General features: G+C 39.1%; 1 protein-coding gene across 1 annotated transcript in view; it reads left to right on the top strand.

The window, feature by feature from the left end:
* LOC127583746 (protein turtle homolog B-like) overlaps nucleotides 1-27128 on the top strand; it is a 553788-nt gene that overhangs the window by 462047 nt on the left and 64613 nt on the right. Inside the window, 3 exon segments of the mRNA XM_052040046.1 lie at nucleotides 1684-1800; nucleotides 8786-8936; nucleotides 22086-22197. Of these exon segments, the coding sequence (XP_051896006.1) occupies nucleotides 1684-1800; nucleotides 8786-8936; nucleotides 22086-22197 (380 nt within the window).

The following is a 27128-nucleotide window of genomic DNA, read 5'->3' as shown; positions in this document are numbered from 1 at the left end:
TCACCTCCTTCTCATTCCCCACTTCCTTCCCTTTATCCCATGGTTCTCCCCTATCAGATTCCTTCTTCGTCAGCCCTTTGCCTCTTCTACCTATCACCTCTCAGCTTTTCACATCATTCCCTTTCATCCCCCCTCCCCCACCCACCTACTTTCTCCCTCTCACCTGGACTCACCTATCACCTGGCAGCTTGTGCTCCTCTCCCTCCCCTACCTTTTTATTCTGGCTTTCCAGTCCTGATGAAGGGGTCAACTGTTTATTTCCCTCCACAGATGCTGCCTGACCTGCTTAGTTCCTCCAGCAGTTTGTGTGTGTTCCTCCAAATTCCAGTATCTGCAGAACCTCCTGTGTCTCTATTATCCTTCTTCACTTGTATCCCTTGATTACACAGTGACTTTCAGGAGAAGTGTTACCTTGTAGTTGATGATGAGTTTTAAAAAGCCTCAACTAATCACCATGCTTGTACAATGAGATTCATTAGAGCAAAGTATATATTATACCCACCCACAGGTACAAAAGCAGACAAAATAGGATGTAGTAGACATGGATCTTAAAGGATACTTGTATTTCCCTGGATAATACAATCTCATGCTGATATTCTTTTGTGAATATAAAATGACGCTTCAGTCATAAATTATAAATAACTTTTCTACTCATGGATTTCAGTAATTAAGTTCAGTAAGTATTGGTTTCCTGCAGTTTTATTCTGTTTACCAGTACCTGCTGTGCTTGTTGGGACCTTATGGTTCTAATATTAATATTTATCATATAACCTCAGGTAACTGTTCGCAGATCCCCCTTGTGAGGCTGTATTTGGGGGACCAATGCCAAGCCCATTCTGGTCTGTTGTACAATCAATACAACGTTGTAATAGTGTCAAATCACCTTGCTTCATCTTCCCCACATTCAAATCCTCTTTGACTGCATCTTCAGTTGCTCCTTGTATTTCAGTTCAAGTCCAAACTGTGAAGTAGTTTGGCTATATTGCTACGTGAAAGGCACAGTGTAAAGGCAAGTTTGTCGTGATGAGATGCATAGTCAACTGAGCTGTGTGTTTATATCACCATGTCGGATTAAAGGGGAAGATTGTAACGTACATGGCCACCTATAAATGCAAGTGTACAAGGGGAAATATCTTCACTAACTAACCTTTTTACTTCTTAAGTCAGAACAAAAATTATTTGTGAACTTGTGACAATGATACTTAAAGTAATGTAGTTCTAGATGATTCCCTGTGGCATTTATTCAAGCAGGGCCAAGAACTAGTATTGACTTTAAATGAAGTGAGGTTCAAGGGCTCGGGCTAATCAGACCAGAGAGCAGTTATTATTTGCTCTCTATTTTGAAGTCATACATTGATCTTTTTATATCCATTATAAATTCCTTTGTCAATATTCATAATATATAAGTGCCTGTGTAAACTTGTAGAATTATAATTACTTCTTTATGAGCAGCATGCAGAAGTTTAAGAAGCAGCTATCAGCATTTAGATTGGAAACATTACCTTAAATGCTCTGCAGAGGAAAAGTAGTTTCATGGGCTGAGAATTATTATAGCAGGGAATTAAAAAGATGCTACAATTTCTGCACCATTATTTTTAATTTCGCATTCTGTATGATTAGTACTTTTGCCAAAAAATATAAAATGACAACTGTGAAAATAATCAAGCTGTTACTGTTTCCCAGGATCCCCCTTACTTTACGGTGCTACCAGGCTGGGAATATCGGCAAGAAGTCGGCCGAGAACTGGTCATTCCATGTGCTGCTGCAGGTGATCCATTCCCTGTAATCTCCTGGAGGAAGGTATCAAAACCTTTGCTTTCTCTTTAATACAACAAAGCTGTCAGGGAGGTGCAGGAATTGCTTTACTCCCAGTCATATGATAGCCACTGATCACAAGTTCAAAGCCCGCTGGTTGAACAATAATTAGATCGGACTGAATGTGTGAGGTGAGGTTGGAGATGAGGTCCATTGGTGGAGCTCTGAAGGGCATTTGCAGTGAGACTAGGGGGAGGATGGATTTGGAATCAAGAAGTATTCCTCTGAAGAAGGATCCTTGCCACAGACCATGTCGGGTTGGTCCTCTTTAAGTTGCGTAGAAACTGAGGGCCTGCCTCTGTGTGGATGGCCCATACCATCAGCAGATCACGCATGTTCAAATTAATCCTGCGCAAGTGATATTGAAGTGTGTTTTCTCAGTGTGGGGTGGGGCACAGTGACACAGCTAGTAGAGCTGCTGCCTCATAACTCCAGTGACCTGGATTCAATCCTGAACTCTGGAGCTGTCCATGTGGAGTTTGCACGTTCTCCTTGTGTGGGTTCCCCAGGTACATCAATTTCCATCCACACGCAAAGATGTGTTAGGTTGTTAGGTTAATTGCGCACTCTAAGTTGACCTAGTGTGTAGGTAAAGGGTAGAGTCTGGGAAGGAGAATAGATTACAGGGAAATTTAGTTGGGGAATGGGAATGGTCTGTGAGCCAGCATAGACTCTCTGGGCTAAGTGTCATAAAGTAATATGGAAATAAACTTCTCACTGTCTGACACCATCACCTATGTCCGGATCAGTTCTCTGTGTAACCATATCATACGCATGGAGGACCCAGAGGAAATTTAGGGTCCCACACACATGCAATCATGTTCAGCACAGGTTTTTGCTTAAATCCTTTGAGTACCCTTGAATGCACACACAGAACAAGTTCTGCTACATAAAAAATCACTGGGCTAAAGCAGTTACCATGCGAGGATTTACAGCAATTACCATGCGGGGATTTAACCAGGCAATTAATGTGGTGTATTGCCCAAGATATCAAGTCTTTCCACAATTATTGATGTTAGAGAACAGGCTTTTAGATTTTTTTTAAATATCTGACAAAAAAGAAACTGATCTATTAAGAAAATTCTTCCAAGCACCATCTGTTCAAAGATAATTTTGTTTATTTTTTAGCAGCACTTGGTTTCACTTGTTTGTGTCTCTCTGCACTTAATCTCTTAATCATAGGCATTTGATTGCTCTGACACCGAGACTCGTGAAGCAGAGCGCTTCTGCTGGATAGAACAATTTTCTCAAGAGATAGTCAGTGAAAACACTCAGCCATAACCCCTTCCTGTGTGCATTGGGCAAATTGGTTTGCAAATGTTGCAGAGCACACCATCTACAACTACACTTAATCACAACATTCAAGTTTCCATTATAAGTGAAAAAGGAACATTAGAAAACAGTTTGGTAACTGGATTACTGAGTGCATTTGATTCAGATTTAAATGTGATCCAACCTCCAGTCCCCAGTTCTTTCTGATCTCAGTCAGGTGGCTGTTTCATGCTGGAATGGAATGGCAGTAAGCTTGGGATGAGGTGAGACTCTGAGATGTGCCATGACTGGAAACCTTGCAATAAGTATAATGGAAAAGGAAGCCCTGCTCTTGGAACATTTTAATGTTTCATGGTGTTCAAAAGTGCTTTGAAGCTAAAACAAAACTCATTTTGAAGTATAGTCTCTGTTATAATGTTGGATATGTGGTGATATATCCCACATTAATGAGATAAATAACCAGATCATCTGTGTTAGGTCTTGGTTAAGGGATGATAATTGAGTGAGATAATGGATCTCATCTCTCATTTATCCCATGAGATATTTCATGTCCATCTGAGATAGTAGATGGGACTTCAGTTTACCATTTCACCTGTAAAATGAGGCCTCGGGTAATGCAGTACCCAGTGAGAACTGATTTAAAGTCAGCCAGGATTTTATCTGAAAACTGGCCACTTGGCTGAGTATAGCCTACAGCTCTGGAGTCCAGAACAGCTCAAGCCAGCAAGAAAGGAGGCAAGAAAATTATAAATAGTATGGAAACCACAGATCATTTGCATTTGAGTTCTTTAACTAACAGGGGAGGTAAAGAGGAATGAGTGAATGTAGCTAGGATTTCCAAAAGGCATTTAATAAGGTGCTGTGTGTAAGTCATGGCACAAGGGAAGGTTTTATTATATTGAGGATAATATACTTGCATGGATGGAGGACTGGCTAATTCACAGAAAACTGGCAGCAGGGATAATAGATCATTTTCAGATTAGCAAGCACTAAATTGTAAGGTGCAACTACTTAGTAGCACCTTACTAGTGGTGCTTCAGCTATTTACAATTTATATTAATGAAAGATAAGGGACTGAGTATATTGTATCCATGTTTGCTGAAGTTACAAACACAAATGGGGAAGTAAGTTCTGAGGTTGATACAACAGTCGGCAAAGGGATACAGGCAGGTTAACTGAGTGGGCCAAAAGATGACCGATGGAATATGAAGTGGGAAAATGTGGTGCGAAGAATAGAAATAAGAGCAAATGATTTAAATGTCATAAGACAACTGAATGCTAGGGTTCAAAGACGCCTGGTTGTTTTCACAAAAAAAGTAGAAATTAAGGATGCAGGTATAACAATTAATTTGGAAGGTAAACATGATGTTGGTCTTCTTTGCGAGGGATGTGGAGTACAAAAGCAGGGAAGGCTTGCTTCACGTGTAGTTTTGATCTCTGTATTTAGCACAAGATTTATTAACCTTGGAGGTTGGTGCAGTGCAGAGAGAATTGATTCCTGGGATAAATGGGTTAACTTATGAGGAAAGATTGAGTAGATTGGGCCAATACTCACAGGAGCTTAGAGGAATGAATGCAGATCTTACAGAAACATGATCTCAGTAAATGAAAATCAAAAAACTGCCCAGATTTTAGTTTTTAATAATGGTCTTCTTATCCTGAGATTCTAAAATATGAACTGAAAGTGTTGGAAACACTGAGCAGGTTAGGCAGTATGAAACCTTAACTGTTTCTCTAACCACAAGATGCCACCTCGCCTGCTATTTGTTTCCAATATTTTCCATTTTTATGCCACAACCTCAGGATAAGAAGAAAACTAGTAAAAACTAAGCTGAGGAGGAATTTCTTCTCTCAGAGGGTTGTGAATCTTAAGCTCTGAGAGAGCTGTGGATGCTGACTCATGAACTACATTCAAGCTTGAGACAGACATGTTTTTGGAATGCAGGGGAATCAAGAGTCATGGGGATTAGCCAGAAAATGGATTTGAAGTCGATAATCAGACCAGCCATGATCATATTGAACGGTGGAGGAAGCTGGAGAGGCCATGTGACTTATTCCTACTGCAATTTTTTACCATACTGACTCTAACCCATCCCCTTCAATTCATCTCTTTAATATTTCCTTTCATGCTTTCACTCCCATGCTTATCAAGCTTCTCAAAGAGTTATACAGTACAGAAACAGGCCCTTCAGCCCACCAAATCCGTGCCAACCTTTTTGCCCTTCTCCACTAATTCCACATTAGGTCGCGCACATTAGGTCCATATCTTTCAATGCCTTGCCTATTTAAGTTTCTGTGTAAATATATCTTAAATGTAGTCTTTAAATAATCCATGCTAGATAAGTCAAAGTTTTATTTGGATCTGGAAGCCTAACTTCTCAATTTTATATGATGCAGAATAAATACATCAACATAAGAGGTTAAAAGTTAAAAGCAGATAGTTCCTGACATTGGTGAACATCAGGTGTAATAAACAAGAAAAATATTCATTCAAAACTAAGCATATCAATGGCCACTGAGGCGAGGAATCATTTCTCTCCTGCATTAAACCCATTTTTCTATCACATGAAAAGGGCTTCAGGGAATATGCACAGATTGAAATTTTGTGTATTAAGATTTGAAATGTGCCCTGGATGTTTATACAATTACCTGAATGCTTCTTGACTGTAAATTAGCTGAAAAGATGGTCGATATTGTTTTCTGCATTCCCAGGAGGAGGGAGCATAATTGTATGCCACGCTAGTTTATTTTTAAGTACTGATTTTTTCCATCTTCCCTCTGGGTGATTTTCCAATATGGCTTTGGATTCCAAGTGAGTTCAAAAGCTGAAAATCACTGTCTATTTAAAGAAAATAAAAAAAACTCAAATGGTTGTATTATGAAGCAGGAACAAAGGTGCAGCAGGCAGCAAAATTAAATGGAATCTGCTTTGTAATCAATTCTAACATTTTGAAAGTATAATCTGCTTGTTTGTCGGAACCCATCTGCCTGTTCAGCTGCTTCAGGGAGCAGGAAGGCGCCAAGCATTCAGTTTTTGTGAGAGAAAAATGCTCATCAGTGCTCTTTGGGATGCCGATCTGATTCTCTACTGCTGTTAAAGGATTCAGACCTCTTAGAGTTGCTCCCATCCTTCTATTCGACTATTAGGCCTGCACTATACTAGCTGCTGTACTCACTGCTCAAAGTTGATCCTCTGTATGTTGGAGAGGCTGAACGCAGATGTGGTAACTGCTTTGCAGAACACTTCTGATTAGTTTGTGAGTGTGATTCTGAGCTTCTAATCACTTGTCACTTTCCGGCTCCCACACTGATATCTGTCCTCAACCTCCTGCACTGTTCCATTGAGGCTCGATGTAAACTCGAAAAACTGCATCTAATATGACTAGACACCTTATGGTCTTCTGAACTCAACATGGAATTCAACCACCTTAGCTACACAGTATCCCAAATTTTTATTTCAGATTTCCAGCATCCAGATATTTCCCTTTGCTAATTTCAGTCAGTGATTCTGCTTCTTCTGTTCACGTCTTTTTTTATTCTTGTCTCATTTTGTCAAATAATCACAGTTCTCCTTTTCATTCTTCCTTCTCACCCTTTTCTTCATGTCTTAAAACCTGCGGATCTCTCATTTTTCTCACTTTTACTGAAAGGTCATTAATCTAAAATGTTAATTTGGTTTCTCTCTCCACTGGGACTGACCGACCTGCTGAGTGTTTCCACAGCATTGTCTGTTTTCGTATTAGGTCAACGCAATGGGGATTAAGTTGATGTGGCTAGCTGGTTCATTGAATAAAATTAAGCGGCTCAGACAGAGTGAACAGTCAGGATTAAGTTCCATTGTCTGTGTGCTCAATAACAATGAGGCATATATTAAAGATGATTAGTGAGACAATTAGAAGGAAGTTAGGGAGACTGCCTGAAATGGTGGCAAAGTGAGAAATCCTCATCATTTAAACCTGCTTGGTTGAGTGTTTGATGTCTCGTAACCCACAGGATTATGGAACAGGTGCTGGGAAGAGGACTTGCCTGATGAGCTCTTTTTTTTTGACTGGTATGGACAGAATGCGCTACACAGTGGTCTCCTGTGCAGTGGGATTTTGAGACTCCTAAATTGTGCCCTCTTCATATTTGTCAGTCATGTGCTGCCTTCATTAACCCACATGGATAAATGTAATAGTATAGGCTTGGCTGCATCCTAACTCAGACACTTGCGTACATGTCAAGACTATTCCCAAGCATTGCTCCGATCCTCATATCAGCTTCTGCCAAGAATTTCCCACGACAAAATGGGAGCTTGAGGAATCATCTCTCCTTCTTGGTTTTAATAATATTTCTTTCTCTGTGCAAATCAAAAATGAAATGATTCAATTTGTCAACTGAGCAAGGAGAATCAAATTTCCCAGAGATAAAGGAAGATTTGATTTTCTGAACAATTCTGCTTATATGTATATATTTATGAGAAAACATCAATATTTCTTATTAATTTCACTAATTTTAATATCATCAAACAAAATGGAGGTTCCTACATCTGAATGCAAATTAAATTTTGCTATCACCTGCTATTGAGCCAGATATTCTGGTTAAAGGATTTAGTGTTTACAAAGTAATACCTTTGTCACACAAAGCTGCAATAAATCATCTGGGAAATCCATGCTGGCCTACGCCCTGATCACAGGCACTACCCCTCCCTGATCACAAACTTGAGCCCTGTCCCCTAACCAAAACACAAGCCCAGTCTTTGTCCTCATACTGTATGTTACTTGTGGCACACATTTCGATCTCATCACACAGTCCCACACAAAACATAGACCTGCAACTTCCTACAATGGCAGCACATACAACAGAAGGCTTTTCAGCACATAAGGTGCACACCACACCGTCAATCATTTTAACATTAATCACTCTTGCTATCCAACTACCTTACTTTTCCTCATTCTCCCCTTTCTCTGCTTCTGTAACCTGCCTGAGCATCACATCTCCAACTCTTTCTCCAGCATTTACGTGGGAAGGGTGGGTGGGGGGGGGGGGGGGGGTGGGGGGGGAATGTGTTAATAGTATTCGAGAAGGGATCCAAGTGTCTGAGAGAAAATGGTCCTCTCCGGATGTTGAGCGGGAGCGGAAGATGTGTTTATACTGGCTGGTTTGATGCAGGTTAATGTGTTGGATGTGCAGGCAGGTGGAGTTGAAAGCAGGAAGAAGGCCCAGTTGTGAATGATCAAGGCATTAAACTGAGCCACTAACTTTGTTTCCATTTCCATGGATGCTGCCTGAGCTTCCGAGAAATTCCAGCAATTCCTGCTTTTATTTACATAGTAAAGCAGCATGTTTTCAATTTATGTTTCAATTGGGCAGGGAAGATCCCTGGATGCTACTCGGAGAAAAATGAGGTTCTCCCAGTTTCTTGTTGAGCATTATAAACTCAGCCAAGGCTGTGAAAGAATAGATCATTTGGTCAATTACCCTCATTACTGGCTGTGGGGCTTTGCGCTGCTTAACTTCAGTTTTACAGCAGTGACCATATTTCCAAACTGCTTGATTAGCTGGGATACACTTCTGAGCATCCTGAGTTGCTATATCAATGTAAGCATATAAATTGCAAACCAATTGTGAAATGTGCTGAATGAGCATAATGACCTTGGACAGGTGGCATTAGCTAGCTTGGTTTGAAGTATGTCTTTGGTTTGTTGTCTGTTTAAAGGTAGGGAAGCCCAGTAAAAGCAAGCACAACATCCTTCCAAGCGGCAGCCTACAATTCAAAGCTCTCAGCAAAGAGGACCATGGACAATGGGAATGTGTCGCCACTAATGTGGTCACGAGCATCACTGCCAGCGCACACCTGACTGTAATCGGTGAGAACAGGAGCTTGTCTATGAACTACATGTTTGTTTTACCTGTATCATAAGGCATGTGGTTGCTATTTAATTTTATGTGTCACAATATTCTCGTATATATAATTAGTTGATGCAAAAATAATAATTAAATGTTGGTACTAGGTCCAATTTGTACCAGGGTCTGCCAGTAAAATGAGTATATTCTTATTCATTGCAGCTGATGTTTTAGATGTTCCTTTCATGAAACTGCTTATTAAGCTTGCATTCTGGAAAACCAAACTACTTTAACAATAAAGAAAAATTCACTGATTCGTATTACAGAATTGGGGATAGGGTTACATCATAAAAGTTCTCTGAAGCAGAATATAACTGCAAATTGTTTGATTTTCCTTTTAGTATTGCATTGCCTTCTTTGTTGTAATTTCTTTGTACCCAAGTGCTATGCATCTCTATTAGCTTTGTTTGTCTCATTTTTGTAGTGTTTGTAATTTAACAATAATTTTCAATTATTTTGCATAAAGATGCTTCACAGGAGCTTAATCAAACCACAATGGATGTATCAGAATAAGTGACCAAAAGCTTGATCAAAGAGGTAGTTTCTAAAAAAGGGGAGAGAGATGAAGACAGTATGGAAGGGAATTCCAGAGTTGAGGGCCAGATGCTCTAAGATCCAACTGTCAATGACATCTAAGGAGGCATTACATGCAGGCATTACATCTGAAGGTTTATCAGGGTGCAAAATGTGCTTAATTAGAGGCAACTTTGGACTGCAAGAACATATACTCTGCTGGGCTGTCCAGTTTTATTCCTCTGTGCAGAAAGATTCTAAATCAAACCCCATCCCCATTTCCAATTGATTTCAAATTGACTATTACATCTTCACCGCCATCACTTGGTCAGAAACCCATCCCATAAAACTTAATTTATGGGATATAAACTAGAGTTTATTGAAATGAAGATGAAACACCAACATCCACAAGTGAAATGTCATTTTCTCAAGCAATAATATTGGCTTGTCAACTGAAATGTTGGCTGTTTCTCCCTTCGTAGAGGTAGACTGATCTGCAGAGTGTTTCCTGCATGTGTTAGTATTTCAGTTAAAAATAGGAAGATTTAACAGTAAAGAGGTGAAAGGGACATAAGTGAAAATGAGACGGTGTAATCAATGTAAGAGGAACGACACAAAATTGACAATCAAATAATTAATTTTCAGTCGTAATGCCCTTTTTGTTATACCTGAATGCTATAATTATACCAATGTATTTAAAATCATTCTTGAGCAGCAAGGTAAGAGAAATTGTAGCAGTCCTCCAGTCACAATAACTGGGGAAAGAATGGACCATGTTTTATATATTTTATTGAGCCACTAACCGCAAAAATCAAATTTTGGTATTTATAGAAACGAGTATGAAGTATTGAAGGAACACCACTATTGACGCATTAGACCTTACCATCATGGTTTGTTAGTTATAACAACACCACACTCTGCATTTATTTACTCGAGACCGGTACAGCTTTTACAGAATTAGAACTTTAGTTTTTTTATATGGACAAACAGCTTAACCTTTGAAGTGTTCTTTTAGTCCATTCAACTGCAATCAAAAAATGGCACAGGATATTTTAATTAACAAATTTAAAATTATGCAGTATCTAATTAACAAATTAAGTGTTTTACATTCTCTATTGAAGAGCAGTGGAGGATGTTAATTTTATAGAACATAAAGGTGCTAATTAATAGATTAAAAATGACAACTCGTTTGCTGATAACATGCAGAAAAAAACAAATTCTTTGCCGAGTGTAATGGAAGTTATTCACCCTATGAACTTAATGAGCTTTAAGCAGGATGATTTGTAAATCTATCTGCTTTTAAATGCTATTATTGCACAAGGAAGCTTTCTGTAACATCTCATTAATACTGCCAATGTGTGCCATCGTAAATGTGTGACAGAGCAAATATGCCCCATTTATAAAGCAGTCCTGCTTCACCAAGTAACACTGCCTCAGGAAACAGACATAATGGTTTGTCTTTCTCCAAGGGCTGAGAAGATCATCTTGCAGAGCAAACCATGACCACAGTGCTGTTGCTTGACAATGAGATGCCCATTTTTGTTCTAGTCAGCCCTGAGCTCTCCTCCACCCATGTGGACTTCATATAGTTAATCTCTGTGAACCCTTTACTCGCAAAGGAGGAGGCCCTTAGCCAAAAGGGTAAGGTGGCAGATGTTGCTTGGAACAATTGCAGTCATGCAAGTGCACAGTTATGTGGTGCTTTGACCATCCTTTGAATCTATTCACACTGTAAGATCCACGCCGATTTAGCACAAAGGCACCCGATCATACTGCAGAACAACATTCACTGCAGCACAGGTGGACCATTAGCATTTCTGTATTGTATGTGTGAGAGTTCAACTTTATGATGCTGATATCATACTGCAACTGGTTAGTGTAAAAAAGGTACTTGTTAAGAGCTTTTAATATCCCCAACTGCCTCGAGGTGATAAGGCAAACTGTTGTGGGCATTTTCAACTTACTGTATTGACTTTATCTTTCAGTTTGATGCCTGAGATGAACAATTGGGTATTTGCTGCATGGTTTAGATTGCTGTTTGCCAGCAAGTGGCCAGAGTCATTCAAGATACCCTGAGAGATCAAGCAAATCACATTTATTAAGTCATCATGTATTAATGATGCTAATTCCTAAAAGCTCAGCTACCCCATATATCATTGGATGCAAGAATTCAAATTGATTTCCATACCATTAGCAACAAGCAAAACTCCGGATTAATTATCATTTATCTATGGCTGTACAACGATTAGTGTCACATCTACAGGGAATCTGATTCCACTTTGTTATAACGTCGCATTTTATTTATTCTTGGGGGTGTTCAATACATTATTAAACTCAACTTAATAGAGAATGGAAGATTTTTTTGAGCACCTTAAAGCTCATCATTGAATACTTTTCCAATCTGCCATTGATTATGTGTATTTTTTACATCAGGGAAGAAATTTATTGGTAATTTGTTAAGTATTGTCATATGTACCGAGATACAGTGGAAAACTTTTTTTTTGTATGCCATCCATATGGATCATTCCACCACATCAGTACATCGAGGCAGCACAAGGGAAAAGCAATAACACAATGCAGAATATAGTGTTACAGTTACAGAGAAAGTACAGTGCAGGAAGACAAGAAAGTCAAGTAGTGGGTATTTACAGATTAGGTTTAAAGATTCACATAAACAAATCTATACAAAAGCAAAACACTGTGAATGTTGGAAATCTGAAATAAGAACAGAGGTGCCTAAAAATTGGAGTTCACCTTGAGTGTGTAACTCTGACGCCCAATTGCAAATATCCAAGCTAACAGTGAAAATTCCGCTTTTTAAAAACAAAATCGTTAGGATGATTGATATCTTTATCTGCTTTTTGAAACAATTCTTGTGTATTTCCCAACAGTGGAGTTTCTAGATTCCCTGCACAGTGGGACTACTAGGAAACAAGTTGGATCCTTAAAGTATACTCACCATGGCAAACACTCCTCATAGTTGGGAGTCTGGGGTGAGTTTAATGGCACATGGACCTCCCGAGCACCCTGATCAGACAGTAGTACGTGATTAACCACAGTCAGGCTGGGGATGAGGCAGATGCTGTGTTTGCAACCAGTACTGTAGGTGGCAGGCATTTTAATGCAATAAAATTGGCAGAGAAAACAGTGCTATAAAATGTAGCAACAATATCCTACGAACAGCACTTTATATTCTGCATGACTCATGACTTTCAGAATGATGGAATGCTCATTTTATTATGACTAAATCATATTCCTGCATGAAGATCCTTTGATTTAATTTCAGTCATTACCAGCCCTGAACATTGCCAACTCATCACATGCAGCAAATGCCACTGGCAAACAAAACTTGTATCATTGTGAATCACTACAGGAAGTGTCAGGTCCACTTTCCCAATGGAATGGGACTTCTGCTTGAAATGGGTGCAAGCACTTTGAAGAAGAGTCACTTTGCTTTTGATTTATACATACAGGCATAATAGGTTATATTTCTGTGGGAGTATATTTGTGAGAGAATTCCGGTTTGTCTATCGTTTAGAATCCAGCGGCAGTTTCAATCTAGAGTTGTGGTGAACCTGCTTTGTAATCATCCATTTAGGTGAAAGTACCAGGATGTATTATGTTGAATAACATGTGTGGTGTGCTTCACTGCAGTTGAAATCTAGAACCCTGCACAGCAAGAGTTTACTCATTTGAGATTGGAGCTGATAGGCAAGTGAAGATAAGGTGGATAGAAAATGCAACTTTCAGAAGAAAGTTGAATATATCTCCTTAATAAAGAATTATTTACAAGACTGTGGAGAAATATCAGAGAGATTGGGCTAATTTGTTACTGGTCTCAAAGAAACAGCACAACTAAAATGGGCCAAATGGCCTCCTGCAGTGCTATGTCATTTCATGAAATAGTATCTCATCAATTTTTTGTCAGCAGGAGCTGAGTTTGCACAATTAATCACAGACAGCACAAATTTTAATTCGAAAAGGATCTTAAATGAAGGAAATCTGTGTGACATTGAATTAGTAATTGGTGCAAAATCACAAGCATCAAGATAACCAATGAGGAGCTTATTAGTGAAGAGGTTTCATTTTCTCTATGTACATTTTTTTATTTGTTAATTTGTTTGCATTAAGTTCTCATCTGCATTAATTTAACATAGTAATTACTGCATGTGGCAAATAACATATATATTAATCAATGAACTCAAAATAACTAAAAATAACTAAGAAGAAATTAAACCTTGTTATGTCTCAATTTCTCTAGCTCTGCAGGACTGCAGTAGGAAATTCAACTGTAACTGTTTCAATTAAGAATCTGCTGTTCCACATTGATATAAATCTGCTTTTCACTCACCATCTAAATGTTAAACCAGATCATAATTTTCTTTTTTGAAGATTATGGTTCCCACTTTAATTCTGCTTTTTTTTAAAATGTTATTTTTAAATTATCACACTTAATAAGATCTGTTGTCTCAGTCACCCTGGCCAACATGGGAGGGAAGATTTAATTTCTGTGCTATGTGCAATGAAACCTTTTTCACAAGCAGGTTTACAATTTTGTTGCACGTACCACAGAGGAAATCATCTTTATCATGTTACGAATGTTGGTTGATGTCATTATTACAAGAATACCTTTACAGAGGGAAAATTTAATTTTGCAAGAAAATAATTTCAAATTCTATGTAGAGACAGCCTTCAATGTCTTTGAATTAGAAGCACTGAAGTATTGTCAGTCATAGTGGATTAACGGTCCTTCACACTCTCCTTGATCTGCTAGCAGGCAAAGTTTCAGAGTTATCTGAGCATAATTTCCAATAGGTTTCTTCTTCTCTGTTGAATATTTGTGTTTACATTTCATGGACTTCTACTGAAATTTTTTTTGGAACATTTCTGTTTTTTATTTCTGCATTCCTGTTCATGCTGAAATGACAGTGGATGTTTGCAGTTAGCGCCGCCCCGAATCTATGATGATAGCCGGAGAAGTGGCCGCTTACCTGCTGATAACAGCCTGTCCCATGGCAAAGAGAGTTTTTGATTTGGACCAATCATTATCCATGAAGGTTTTACGAGAAGTGTGACTTCTATGGCAAAGGCTTTCAGTTTAATTTCACACTTGACTGAATGCTGTCTTCACATTTCCTCTCATTTGTCAAGGTTATATTCTGTCACCATTTTTGCAGTTGGCTACTGGAATTTAGACGAGAGTTTCTGCTCATTATGAATTGTATTTTCTTCTTGCTCCCTTGGAGCTGGAGTGTAGAGTGATTTAGAATGTTATTTGTACTGTTTGCTCACATTGGTGGGTATGTTTGCCTAATTAATTTACAAACTGAAGCCATAATCGTATCATTATCAGTGTTTTGTATTTAAAGGAGAACTACAACCCAATTGTAAGCAAATATCTCCAGGCATGAGTGTGTTAGTTTGTACAAATAGGATAGATGCAACATGTTTTTGACTGTAATCCATGGTTGGACCACTTTACCTGTTATGTTTCTATGCCATCAGGGAGTGTATATTTCTTTCTATCAAGTCATTTTGTTTAAGTGCTAGACATTGCCTGTCTACTGCCATATCCTTTAAACCTGTGGTTGAGAATACCTTCAAAGTTCAGTCACAATGGTGAGTTTTTCTTCATTTATGTTTGGTGTTGGCTTTGGAAATTCTGGGCAAATTTGTCAGTTGTCTACTGTTGGACTCTGTGAAGTTATTTTACATCAAGTCCTGTTTGGAAGCAGCTGAAAGTTGAAATAGCAGATCATGGCAGCTTAATTGTTATTGTATGTTCTTGCATCCCTTTTTAATTGTTTCCTAAACCCTTGGAAGTAATTTTGAGAACATTGAGACAAAGTGAATTTCATGAAGAGAACCAAATGATTATAACTATACTCTATCCTGCCATAGATGTGATCATTTCATTATCACAGTTAATTACTGTGCCTTCACCTTTCATTTTCACATTGTTTGTTGTGTTACAGGAAGCTTTACCTCAGTATGTGTAGCACAACAGCTGGAGTAACTTTCTTTTAATTTTTCCATCCGATCATTCCCACTGACAATTGGTTTATGGATACTTTGTTATTGCACACCTTTCTTCCCAAGGTGTGACATCCCACATTCTGCAGTAGCATCATGATCCAAGCACCACCACGTGGCCTTTTTAGTGTTACAACCTCACCAACTTCTTTCCTTGCCAAGCTCAATTGCCTATTCAAGCCCCACATTAGACAGTTTTTCATTTTCACCTCTGGCTTTAGTTTCATGAGTTAATTCTGCCTGCATGATAATCGTGCAGCCTCTTCATGTAATATAAAAATAAATCAGTTTGAATTGTGCTGATTTTATGCAATAGACATCGGTTATTGCAAATGTCCTTGAGAACTCAGCTTGATCAGGCTAGTTGATTAATTTCATTATCTTGTGCAGTAAGGTTATGTTGAAAGAAGGCCCACTTTAGCATTGCAATTAACATGAAAATACAGAGCCTAATCATTGTAATATTTAATGTACACTATTGCCAAGTTGCTATTGCAGGTGCAGAACTAAACCATAATGGAGAATGGAGTACAATTACCAAATTTTCTCAACCTAATCCTCAGTGAAAACGTGTCAGGGACGACAACGGATACAAATAAATGGACTCAAACCCATGGTTTCTCACATAGCTTTTGCCTGATTGGAGTTTTTTAAAAATGTGGGTGAGGAGAAACAAAATGTGAATCATCCTGGGTGTTGCTACTGTCCTCTTGTTCAAGAAGATGACAGCAAGATCCCCCTCTTAGAGTAATGATTAGAGAGAGAAGAAAATCTGGAAAGCACCTCAACAAGAAGAAATGAACACCTTTAAAAGTTATCCCACCAGCCAAGAGATCCCCCTGCTGTTTGTGATTTGCAGTGATCTTTCAATATTGTGGTCACTTATTCACTTCACACACCATTTATACCTTTGTGATAATAAAAACAGAAAATGTTGGAAATACTCAGCTAGTCACGCTGCATTTGTGGGAAGAGAAACAGAAATAATGTTTCAGATCAAATCATGTCTTGGGGCTTTGTAACCAATGTTTATGACCATGATTGAAAAGGTGAGCAAATATGTTAATGCCTCCTCAGTTTTACTTTGTAGATGCAGGTGTCCTGTTGTTTTCTTAGCATGTTGTAGGGACATCAGAAGGTGATGTTTGGTTGTAAGTACTGTTGTATGCACGGCCTGACCATACTTCCAAATAAAAGCACACCTACAAGCAAACTGCAATAATTGTAATGGCAGTGATCATCAACAGGTAGAGTGTTTCCAACACTCAGCCAACTAAAATAAGTGATTTTTATTTTATTGAAAGAGTGTAATAGTTCTGCTACTGGAAATGGAAGTTAGAAATATGGCAAGCAAAATAAATAGGCAGCAGGTATGGTAGAAGGCTGAATTTAGAGGCACCCTATCTAAATGCACACTGCACCTGCAACAAGGTGGATGAATTAATGTTATAAATAGTCGTAAATAGTTATGATCTAATTGCCAATACAGAAACAAGGCTGGAGATGACCAAAGCCAGGAACTGAATATCCCTTGGCATTCAACATTTAGGAGGGACAAGCAAAAAGCAAGAGGAGGTGGGATAGTGTTGGAATTGGGATGACATCAGTAATGTGGTTTAGAATTAGGATCTGCTTAGGTAAAGCTAAGGAGTAGTAGGGGGCAGGAACCATTAGAGGGGATCTGATTATAAGCTTTCAAATAATAATAGTGATATGAGGCATGGTATAAATGAAGAAATTAGAGGAGCATGTAGCAGGGCTTGGGGGACTTCAATCTTCATGTACTGTACAGCACTGTACTGCTACCCCAAGACAACAAATTCCGCCTTATATAAGTCAGTGATAATAAACCTGATTCTGATATAGTTAGAACAAGTCAAATTAGTACAATCAATGTTGAAGATGAACGCTTGGAATGTATATGAGATAAATTTCTAGCATGTTGAGGAACTGGCTAGGGAATAGGTTATTTTAAATCCAGTACTGTGCAAAGAGAAACGGGTAATTAATAATCTTGTTGTAAAGTGGACCCTTGGAAAGTGTGACCAAAATATGATTGAATTTTACACTAAGTTCCATCATGAAACCAGAAATTTCAATCTAAACAAAGTTAGATGAGGAAACCATATAAAGGATATGACATTGAAGAGGCAATGTCTAGCATTTAAAAAAAAGTGACTTGGTAAAAAGAAATATACATTCCTTTATGGCATGGAAACATAAGATGTAAAGTGGTCCAATCATGGATTACAGAAAAAAATGATGATAATTTTAAGTCTCAGGAAAAGTTCATAAAGTTGCCAGAAAAAAACAGTAAACCTGAGGATTGGACGCATTTTAGAACTCAGCAAAGAATGACATAGAAATTGGTGAGGAGATATTTCTTTTCTCAAAGGATGTAGTAAGTCTTTGGAATTCTGTATCCTGAAGGCTCAGAATTTTATTGCACTCAAAAACAGAGATTGATAATTTCTGGATATTATAAGAATTATTATTATAATTATAAGGAATCAAGGGATAGGGAGGAAGCTGGTTCTGGGGTGGAACATCAGCCTTGATCTTGTCGAATGGCTTACTTTTCCTGTTTCTTATATTCTCATGTACTATGTTGGGGTTGCAGGCTTGTCAATGGATGGCAATGGGTATATTGCATCTCCACACTACACCCATACCTAGTCCTTCAACAACTCACAAGCAATGTGAAACTTAGCAACAGGTGGCTTGTGAAACAAATTGAATGAATAAGGGACAGCAAAGCATGGAGAAAGGCAGGAGGGGGAAAAGATAACCTTGCCAGGTAGATTTCAGAAGGACACAGAGGGAAAGTTCTGTCATTATTGGAGGAGCAAGGAATGGCCAGAAGCAGAAAATTATCAGATTTGGTGTACAGGAACTTGTAGAAGGCTGAAGGACGTTACAGAGGTGAGGAGGCTCTGAAAGGATTTGAGAAGGAAAATTTAAAGTTTGAACCATTTTGGGGGCTAAAAAGAGTCGGATGGCCACTTGGATGATTATACCAGTGGAGCTGTACCTCATGAGGAAAAGACAACGGATGAGAAAGTGTTTACGTTTTTAAATGATGCAGATTCACACTGCATCAGGAATAACTCCTGCACAGATAGCAGCGTGGTGTTAATAAAACTGTGTTAACTGCATTTTCTGACTTGTATGTTCCAGAAAACAAAGAAAACTGTAAATTCAACAATCATGTGAAGCTCCCTTTATTGGCCATCCTTGAATCCATGGGTACCTTGTTAATCTATGAAGAATGTGATGACCTGTTGTATTTGACTGTTACTTTCAGCTGTTTAATTACTGAAGACACCGATTTTGCAGCAATTCCTTTTGAGCAATATCAGTAACATGAATGTCATTCAATTCCACATTAATCCAAAGACATGTTTTATTAACAGAACAGAAATAAATTAAAATGACAATACAAACAAAGATCAAGATTGAAGCCACAGAGTTCCAGTCCAAGTGTAGCTTTGTCCTGATGGAGGGATGTTAATTGGTCCGGGAGTGCTCAGTGGTGGTGTGGTTCAGGCTCATCATATAGAAGATCACATTTGTCAAGCTGATTTAATGCCAAAGTTCCTTCAAGCAATCTGGTTGCTAAGACACATTACTGGGCTGCAACTGCACGATTTAATCACAGCTACTCAAAGCTCCCAAGTGCAATACTCATTACTTTTCAATGCCTGGCTGTTGTGAAATTCAGACACCAAAAGCAGCACAATGGCAGTGCTAGCAGAGGTGCTGCCTCACAGCTCCAGTGACCTGGGTTCAGTCCCGTTTGGTGAAGTTTGCACGTTCTGCCCGTTACCTTATGAGTTTCGTTTGGTTGCTCCGGTTTCCTCCCACTTGCCAAAGATGCGAGGGTTAGCAGGTTAATTGCTCACTGTAAATAGTCCCTGGTGCATAGACAAATGGTAAAATCTGGGGAGAGTTGATGGGAATCTGAGAAGAATAAAATGGAATTAGTGCAGGATTAGTGTAAAATGAATGCTTGATGGGCAGTGGAGATGCAGTGGCCTGAAGACCCTCTTTCTGTGTTGTATGACTCCATGATCTAACCAAGTAAATATCACATGTGTCTCCCAGTCATACATGGGATACTGTTAGAAATGAGCACAGCTGGGTAAAGAAATGCTGTATCAATGTTGGGATGAGGTAGTTGAACTGTAAGCAGCAGTTAAGTAGGATAGACTTGGATCAACAGGGTTTAGAAAACTAAGAGGTGATCTCATTGAAACATCAAGTTCCTTTGAGGAATTGACAGGGAAATGTTGAGAATCTGCTTTCCTTAGCCAGAGGGTCCAGAACATGGCTGGGGGAGGGATACTTTCAGAATGTGTTCAGGATATAGTGATTAAATAAGATATTTCTGCACAAAGGGTTGTATATCCTAGGAATTTTCTACCCCAGGATGTTCACTTACTGAGTATATTGAAGACCGAGATCGACAACTTTTAGATGTAAATGGATATGAGTCTGGAACCAAGAGTCACCTTCCCAGAATAAGAGGCTGTTTGTAGAATCATAGCATGCTTACAGCATAGCAGGAGACCATTTGGCCCATCATGCCTGTTCCGGCTCTCCACCAGAGCAATTCCCTAATTTCACCCCCTTTGTAACTGTAGTCCCTTATCTCAGGAACCATTCTCGTAAATCTTTTCTGGACCCTATCTAATACCTTCACATCCTTCCTATAATAAGGCAACCAGAATGGAACACAGTATTTCAGCTGAGGCTGGACCAGCATTTTTATAAAGGTTCAGCAAGACTTCTCTACTGTTATACACCAAACTTCTATCAATAATCCCAGAATTACATATCTCATTAACTTCTTCCTCAACTCATCCTACCACTTTCAATGATTTATGCTCACATACTCCTAGGTACCTCTTCTTGTGCACCCCTTTTAGAACAGGATCCTGTATTCTAGATTGTCTCTCCTACTAAAATGCATCACCTCACAGAATCGAGTTGATGAGAATTTTGTACTCCAAGGGCTGTGTATACTCAGTCATTGAGTTCTTTCAAAGCAGGGAATCCATAGATTGCTGGATAGGGATAGTGCAGGAAAATGGAACTGAGGTAGATCAGCCATGACGTTGATAATATGCAGAACAGGCCAGTTCTAATGTTCTTTGGATATGATGATGGGTGGAAGTGGTTGAGATGGAAAATCAGCCTGGGTTGATTGGCAGAGCAGATCCGAGGAGCCATGAGTTTTTAATTCATTTTTCGTCATGCAGCTATTGCTGGCAAAGCCAGTATGTGTTCCTCTTCCTTTATTACTCTTAGGAAGCTGAAGTGCTAATAGTGGAAATGGTAATTGATTGGGCAATAATTAGCCAGATTTGATTAATCTTGCTTTTCATGAACAGAACCTATATAACCTATGCTTTCTATATTATTTGGTGGGTTCCAGTGTTGTCACTGTAATGACACGTCTTGGCTTGAGCTGCAGCTGTTCTTGGAACGCAGTTCTTCATTCCTGCAGCCACGCTGTTGCCTTTGCTGTATCCAATGTTTTCAGCCATTTCCTGATATTGGATGGAATAAGCAGAATTATTTGAAGACATTCAGTTCACTCCAGGAATTCAGGAGGAAGCCAAGAGGGACCACACCCTCACCATTTCTGGCTAAACATATCAAATGCTTCAGCCTTGTTGTTAGTACTCACAGGCTGGGCCCTCCCATTGCTGAGGATGGGGATATTCTTGGAGCCTGCCCCTTCTGTGAACTGTTCCATTGCATGATTAATTCTTTAATAACTAATAAGCAAGTACTCAAAAGAAAATATAAAAAAGATAATATTTTAACATCCCTGCAATTTACTCTTTCAGGCTGCTTTGATCAATTTACTGGAAATTAATCCTTATTTCCTGGATATGCCAAAAATAGCCTCCATAATTAACATGATTTAGCGTTTGACAAACCAAACCCTAAACCCAACTGATGGAAACAGTATCCTGAAAATTAATCCCGGACCTTTAACCTTAATGTGGATTCGTTCTTCCCCAGCAGCTGACTTTCTTACAACACTGGTCTGTTGTAAATGGTCCATAACTTCTATTTTATTTTGGAATAGTTTGATTGCAAAGTTTATCTGGCATCTCTGAGCAGGAAGTAGTGCTAATGGTAACTGAATATTGCCTAGTACTGGGTAAAACAGTACTAGACAGTATTCAGTTACAATGCCTGGAAAAGCCCATTAGGACCAACAAATTTATTCCTAATCTTGTCCGTAATCCACAGTATCTTTTCTCCAGTAATGGAGCTACTTATCTTCTAAATCCATACATACTGTTTGCTTCAAAGGCTTATTCTGCCAGTCGTATATATTTGCACAGAAGAGTTCTCTGTACCATTGCATACATCTAATACATTTCTTTTTTTATTTTCTAGTTATTTGAGAGAATGCACATGTTGGTTTGTTAATGAGAGATTTGGAAAGTGGAGAGTATTACAATGGAATCATGTGTTATCATGATAAGGGATTTTGTAGGCAAATGCTGACTCTGTGAGATCTAAGTTTTCGCTTTTCTTCTTTGCAGGCACAAGTCCACATGCTCCAACCAATGTTCGAGTCACAGCCACGATGACCTCTGCTAATGCCTCCTGGGACCCAGGTTATGATGGTGGATATGAGCAGACATTCACAGTCTGGTATGGCCCTGTGTGAGTCATCCCAGCATGCTTTGCTTTCCACCCTTTCTTTCTCAATTCTTTGCTTACAGTGAATGTTCCTTATGCATTAGGCTTCCTATAATGATTTGCTCTTTGTTGTTATTGCTTGGCAGTTGCATAGCTGCAGGCTGCTGATTTAGAGCAAACAGGCTCTGCTGGCTCAATCATTTTTGGGCTTACTAACTGCCTTGACATTTCATTTGTCCTTTATCATTCCTTTCTGGTTGAGCTGTCCTGCTATGCTTGCAGTAGAGTGCAGCTTCTTAACCCATGTAACAATGAAACTATCCAGACTTATTGCGACCTCCAATCAGTAGCTTTTATCCCCATTGTCTCATATAGATTCAAGCCTTGATCTTGGAGGTAAAATACTAATGCCTTGATACACCTTCCTAATTCATCTTACCACCCTTTTATGCACACTTACTGCTTGATAATCCAGTACAAACAATGCAATACCACCCTGTGAAACAGTTTAGGTGCATCTTCTGATTATAGTGGTGCCATTTGATATCATTTGCTTTGGCAGAGCACAGTTGAATGAGACAAGAAGTCTACATTCAGATGAAACAAGCTATTTACTCCTTAATTAATGTGGGGGTTGCACTGCTCCTATCACTGGCCAGAGATACCAATTATATATTTTAATATGTTAAATATTTAGAGTATTAGAATAGCAAATTAGAATTGTAGATTGAAGTCTGAAAGCTATTTGTGTCAGATGGAGGTCATCTACTGTCAGCCTTTAGGGCACAAGTTTATAATGCTATCAAATGTTTGTATTGCCCTCCATCACATGCAGTGGTATCTTTCATCTACCACTAGTTCTACTCTTTGATAAGTGCTTTGCTCACAACAGACTGACAGTGGGTCCATCTATGCAATGACAAAATGCAAATAATCAATATAGCCAGATGTTAAGTAACAGAAAATACTGGAAAAGCTCAGAAGGTTAGGGTTTCTGTGGCAAGTGGAGGTCAAGGTTAACATTTCATATCAATGACCCTACATTAGAATTGGTAACTTTAACATGGGTTTATTTCAAAATAGCGTTGTGTTCCACACAATAATTCTTACACCAATGTACAATGACAGTGTTAAAGAAATCCACAAAGAGAGTGGAGACAGTCATTTAGTTGATGATTCAAGATGTCTACTAAATATTCAGACGATTACAAGGTACTAATTAAAGACATGTGAAAAGAATATAAAATGCCTACTTGTTCTTCATCTCTCTAAAGAAAGAAATCTCAATGTAATTTGCTATACTGACAAATTATAGATGGTGTGTGGCTGCCTTGATGCACTGCCTGTCAATTTCATATGTTCATACATTCAGTTTCGTATCCACAGGACTTTTACATTCCTGTCATTAACTGCACCTGTGCTGTTTTTCCCTGGTTTCTGCAATGCTTCCACCAAAGCTAAAATGGATAAACAGGGAAATTCAGCACATTGTGATATATACCACAAGAGGGTACTATTTTGAGATGGGTGGCTCAGAGACCGGATGGAATTGGATGCTTTTGGCTTCTGGGGTTTGGTTCAAAGGTGCCCAGACTGAAAGATGAGCATTTCTTCCATCTGTTGGCTTCCAACATCTTCTGTGAAATGATGCTGAACCATCTCAGTCCATCACTTAATTGGCAATCTCATCCTGCAAGGTTGCCTGGTGTGTGACTTGACTGAAATGTAAGTAGTTTGTTTCTGAAGTGGAGATCAGAGCAGAGTGGAGGGGGATTAATTCTGCATCAGCCAACTCTGCGCCCGACTGGAAGTCCATCATTCTAATCTTGATTGCCAGACAGACTCAAGTTACAACCAAACGTAAGTGGCTGCATTGCTCTCAAAGTCACTCTCAGAAACCTAGCCTCAGGATCCTTGCAGGCTGCCTTTGCTGAAATAACCCCCTGTATGACTCACTGCTGCATTGCAGATGTAAGAATGGTTCTACAAGTAAAGCAGGGAACAATATGTTTTTCACATATGCACGTTTTGCTTTCATGCCTAGAAGAGACAAAGGTCTAAGGCACAGTGCTCACAGAAGTCCAGGAATTCATAGAAGACACACACCCACATAGGTGCCTCCCTGGCAGCCTCCTGTCAGACATGCTCTTTGAACAAGCAGGCTGTCTCCTGAGCGCATTGTTCTTCAGAAGCCTGTGCAGGTTCCTCTGCTCTCTGGAAGGACTCTGCCCCTGCTCTCCCCTCATCATTGTAGCATGCATACATTGTTTGCCAGTATTCCCTAACAGCTGAAGTGTTTGTTGTATTGTGGTGTGATTATTTAAGGGCAACCTCCTAAGATCAGAGCTGTGAAAAAAGATACTATTAATAATGGAAATTTGCCCCCTGATATCGGCTGTTGTTAAAGCAGATTAGCATTACATGAGGAAGGACGGTAGTGCTGCTTTAAACTGATGTGAGCAAATTTTGTGATACACTTAGAACTTTATGAAATATTGTTAGGAAAATTGTAATACTGAAAAAAATGTCACCAACACATTTCAAGGCTTTTAACTCACCAGCTTGGCCCTGAGTTGAAGACTCTAATATCTTATGCATGACTTAATTCAATCACTAACTTAGTGATTTAGGAAGGAGTTTGAGCTAATGAGGATGGAGACTACTGAAAACTTGGGGCCAATGTATAAATTATGAAGTGCTAATGACAATTTCTGGTGAGCAAAAGATTTAATGATATTTTTTAAATATCATCATTTGGGAAAATAGATATTTTTTAAACGGGTAAGATTCTTAGTTGCTGAGTCAATATTTTGGGATCTTACATCAACAGCTTTGAGATACGTCAAGCAAAGATGATTGGAGCACAGTGTTCTAACGCAGGCAAACCTATCAACACATAGACTACTGGAAAATTAATGCCAGTCCTTCCTACCTTTACATATGTCAGTCCAGTTATTACCATGATTTTAATCAGACAGTGCAGTATCTTCATTGACAGATCAGGACAAAGTCACAGTATGACACTCAGATCAAGTACAGGACATGAAGTTCACAGATCTAAACATTCAGTCACCTAATGCCACCTTTTTCAGCAGTGGGGTTTAAATTAAGAGTCTGGACTTTGGGGAAAAATAACAGCTTTATTATGCCTACAAGACTGTTCAATTGTAAAACCCATTAATGTCCTTCAGGGATGAAAACCTGCCATTCTTATACAGTCTGGCCTTTATGTGACACCAATCCCACCAATATAGTTGACTCTTAAATGGCCCACTTAGTTCAAGTAAAATGAGGGATGGGTTGTAAGTGCTGGCCTGGCCTAGCCAGTGATGCTCAGATCCCAAAATATGAATAAATAAAAAATCTCCCTACTTCCATCGCAATGTTGGCCCTATAGCTGCCTTTATTGTAGGTATTGTATGAGCATCACTAAGAGGTGGATGTTACATTCGAGGCAATTATAATGCAGCAACTAAAGGTTGGTATTATTTAACTTGCATTATTAAACTGTTTAACATATTAGAGTCTGGGGTTAAGCTGAGACATTTAGCTTTGGATTGGGTCATAAATTTCTCAGTGGGAATCCCTCTTAATCATGGAGGAGGAATAAAAAGTTAGATTGGACAGAAGCAGCTAAGAGTGAGAAGTCACCCAAGGATGCTGTGTTACAAACAGATTTTGTTTCAAATGTTCAGGCTCAGTCGGGCTTGTAGGCTCGGAAGGTCTTACTTAGATTCATTACACATCAATACATCACATGCAACCTACAACCAATCACAACAGCAGATTAGTATCTTTCATACCAGTCAAAATCACCACTGTTTAAAATTCTTTGCCACTGGATCTATACAAGTAGCTTATGACGACCTTCACTGTATTAACTAACAGTTTACTGTTGCATAAATACAGGTGTTAATGCATCAGTTAGCTTGCAGTGATAATCATCTTGTCCTTCATTTGACAGACGGTTGGTCAAAAAATCTGACACTTCACCAGACCATCTTGAATCAGTCATTAATATTAGAGTGGCTCACTGGTGGTCAGAGTGCAGTCAAAATCTAAAACTAAGCAAGGTTTTGCAAAACTGAACTCTTATTCTTGGTCAACTAGTGTTCACAGAGAAACATTTATTTGGAGCTGTCAACAAAGTTGTTTATTATCTATGACTGTCCGTTGCCACTTTTCTGTTGCTTGTGCTATTCCCCCACCTGTGAGATGAGACTGAGCGACAGGAACCTTGAGGCTTCACAAAATTCTAAAAGAGCAGCAGCCTTAAATGCTTTGTAATTGATCTTATATCATAACCCACCCCATTCCTCCCAGATAGGCAGTTAAAATCACTTTTTTTTCTTTATTCCTAAGATTTAGGTATCAATAGCAAGGCCATGGAGTAAAGTTTGCAAGGAGAGGGGAAAAAGGGACACTGGTTCTCCACACTCATACCTGCCCCATCAGTAATTTCCCTGTACGGAGTTTGCATGTTCTCCCTGTGACAGTAGGGGTTTCCTCACACATCCCAAAGATATGCAAATTGGTAGGTTAATTGCCTCTAATGGTGAGTGGTAGGAGCTGGATGTAGTTAATAGGAATGTGGAGCAACTTAAAAAATGGGTTAAGTGTAAATGGGTACTTGGTCAAGGTGGATTCAGTGGGCCAGGAGCCTGTTTCCATGCTGTATGGCTCTGACGATCAATATACAAACTGACATCAATGGGATAACATTAGAAAATACTGGAAGTACTCATATCTATGGGAAGGGAAATGGAGTTAACGTTTCAGATCAAAGACCCTTCATCAGAACTGGGGATGAACAAGGCAAGAGAGACAGCTGGAAATCCTGTTGGAGAGCAGAGTAGAGTTTCTTTGGGTTAGGCATTCCAGGAAGAGAGGTGGCGGTGAATTCAACAAGTAAATGCAAACCATAGAACTTGCAGATGGAGGAA

Source organism: Pristis pectinata, chromosome 27, assembly GCF_009764475.1.
Source record: "Pristis pectinata isolate sPriPec2 chromosome 27, sPriPec2.1.pri, whole genome shotgun sequence".
Classification (NCBI taxonomy): domain Eukaryota; kingdom Metazoa; phylum Chordata; class Chondrichthyes; order Rhinopristiformes; family Pristidae; genus Pristis; species Pristis pectinata.
Note: the sequence above shows the minus strand (reverse complement) of the source record. Positions and strands in the feature narration are given on the sequence as shown.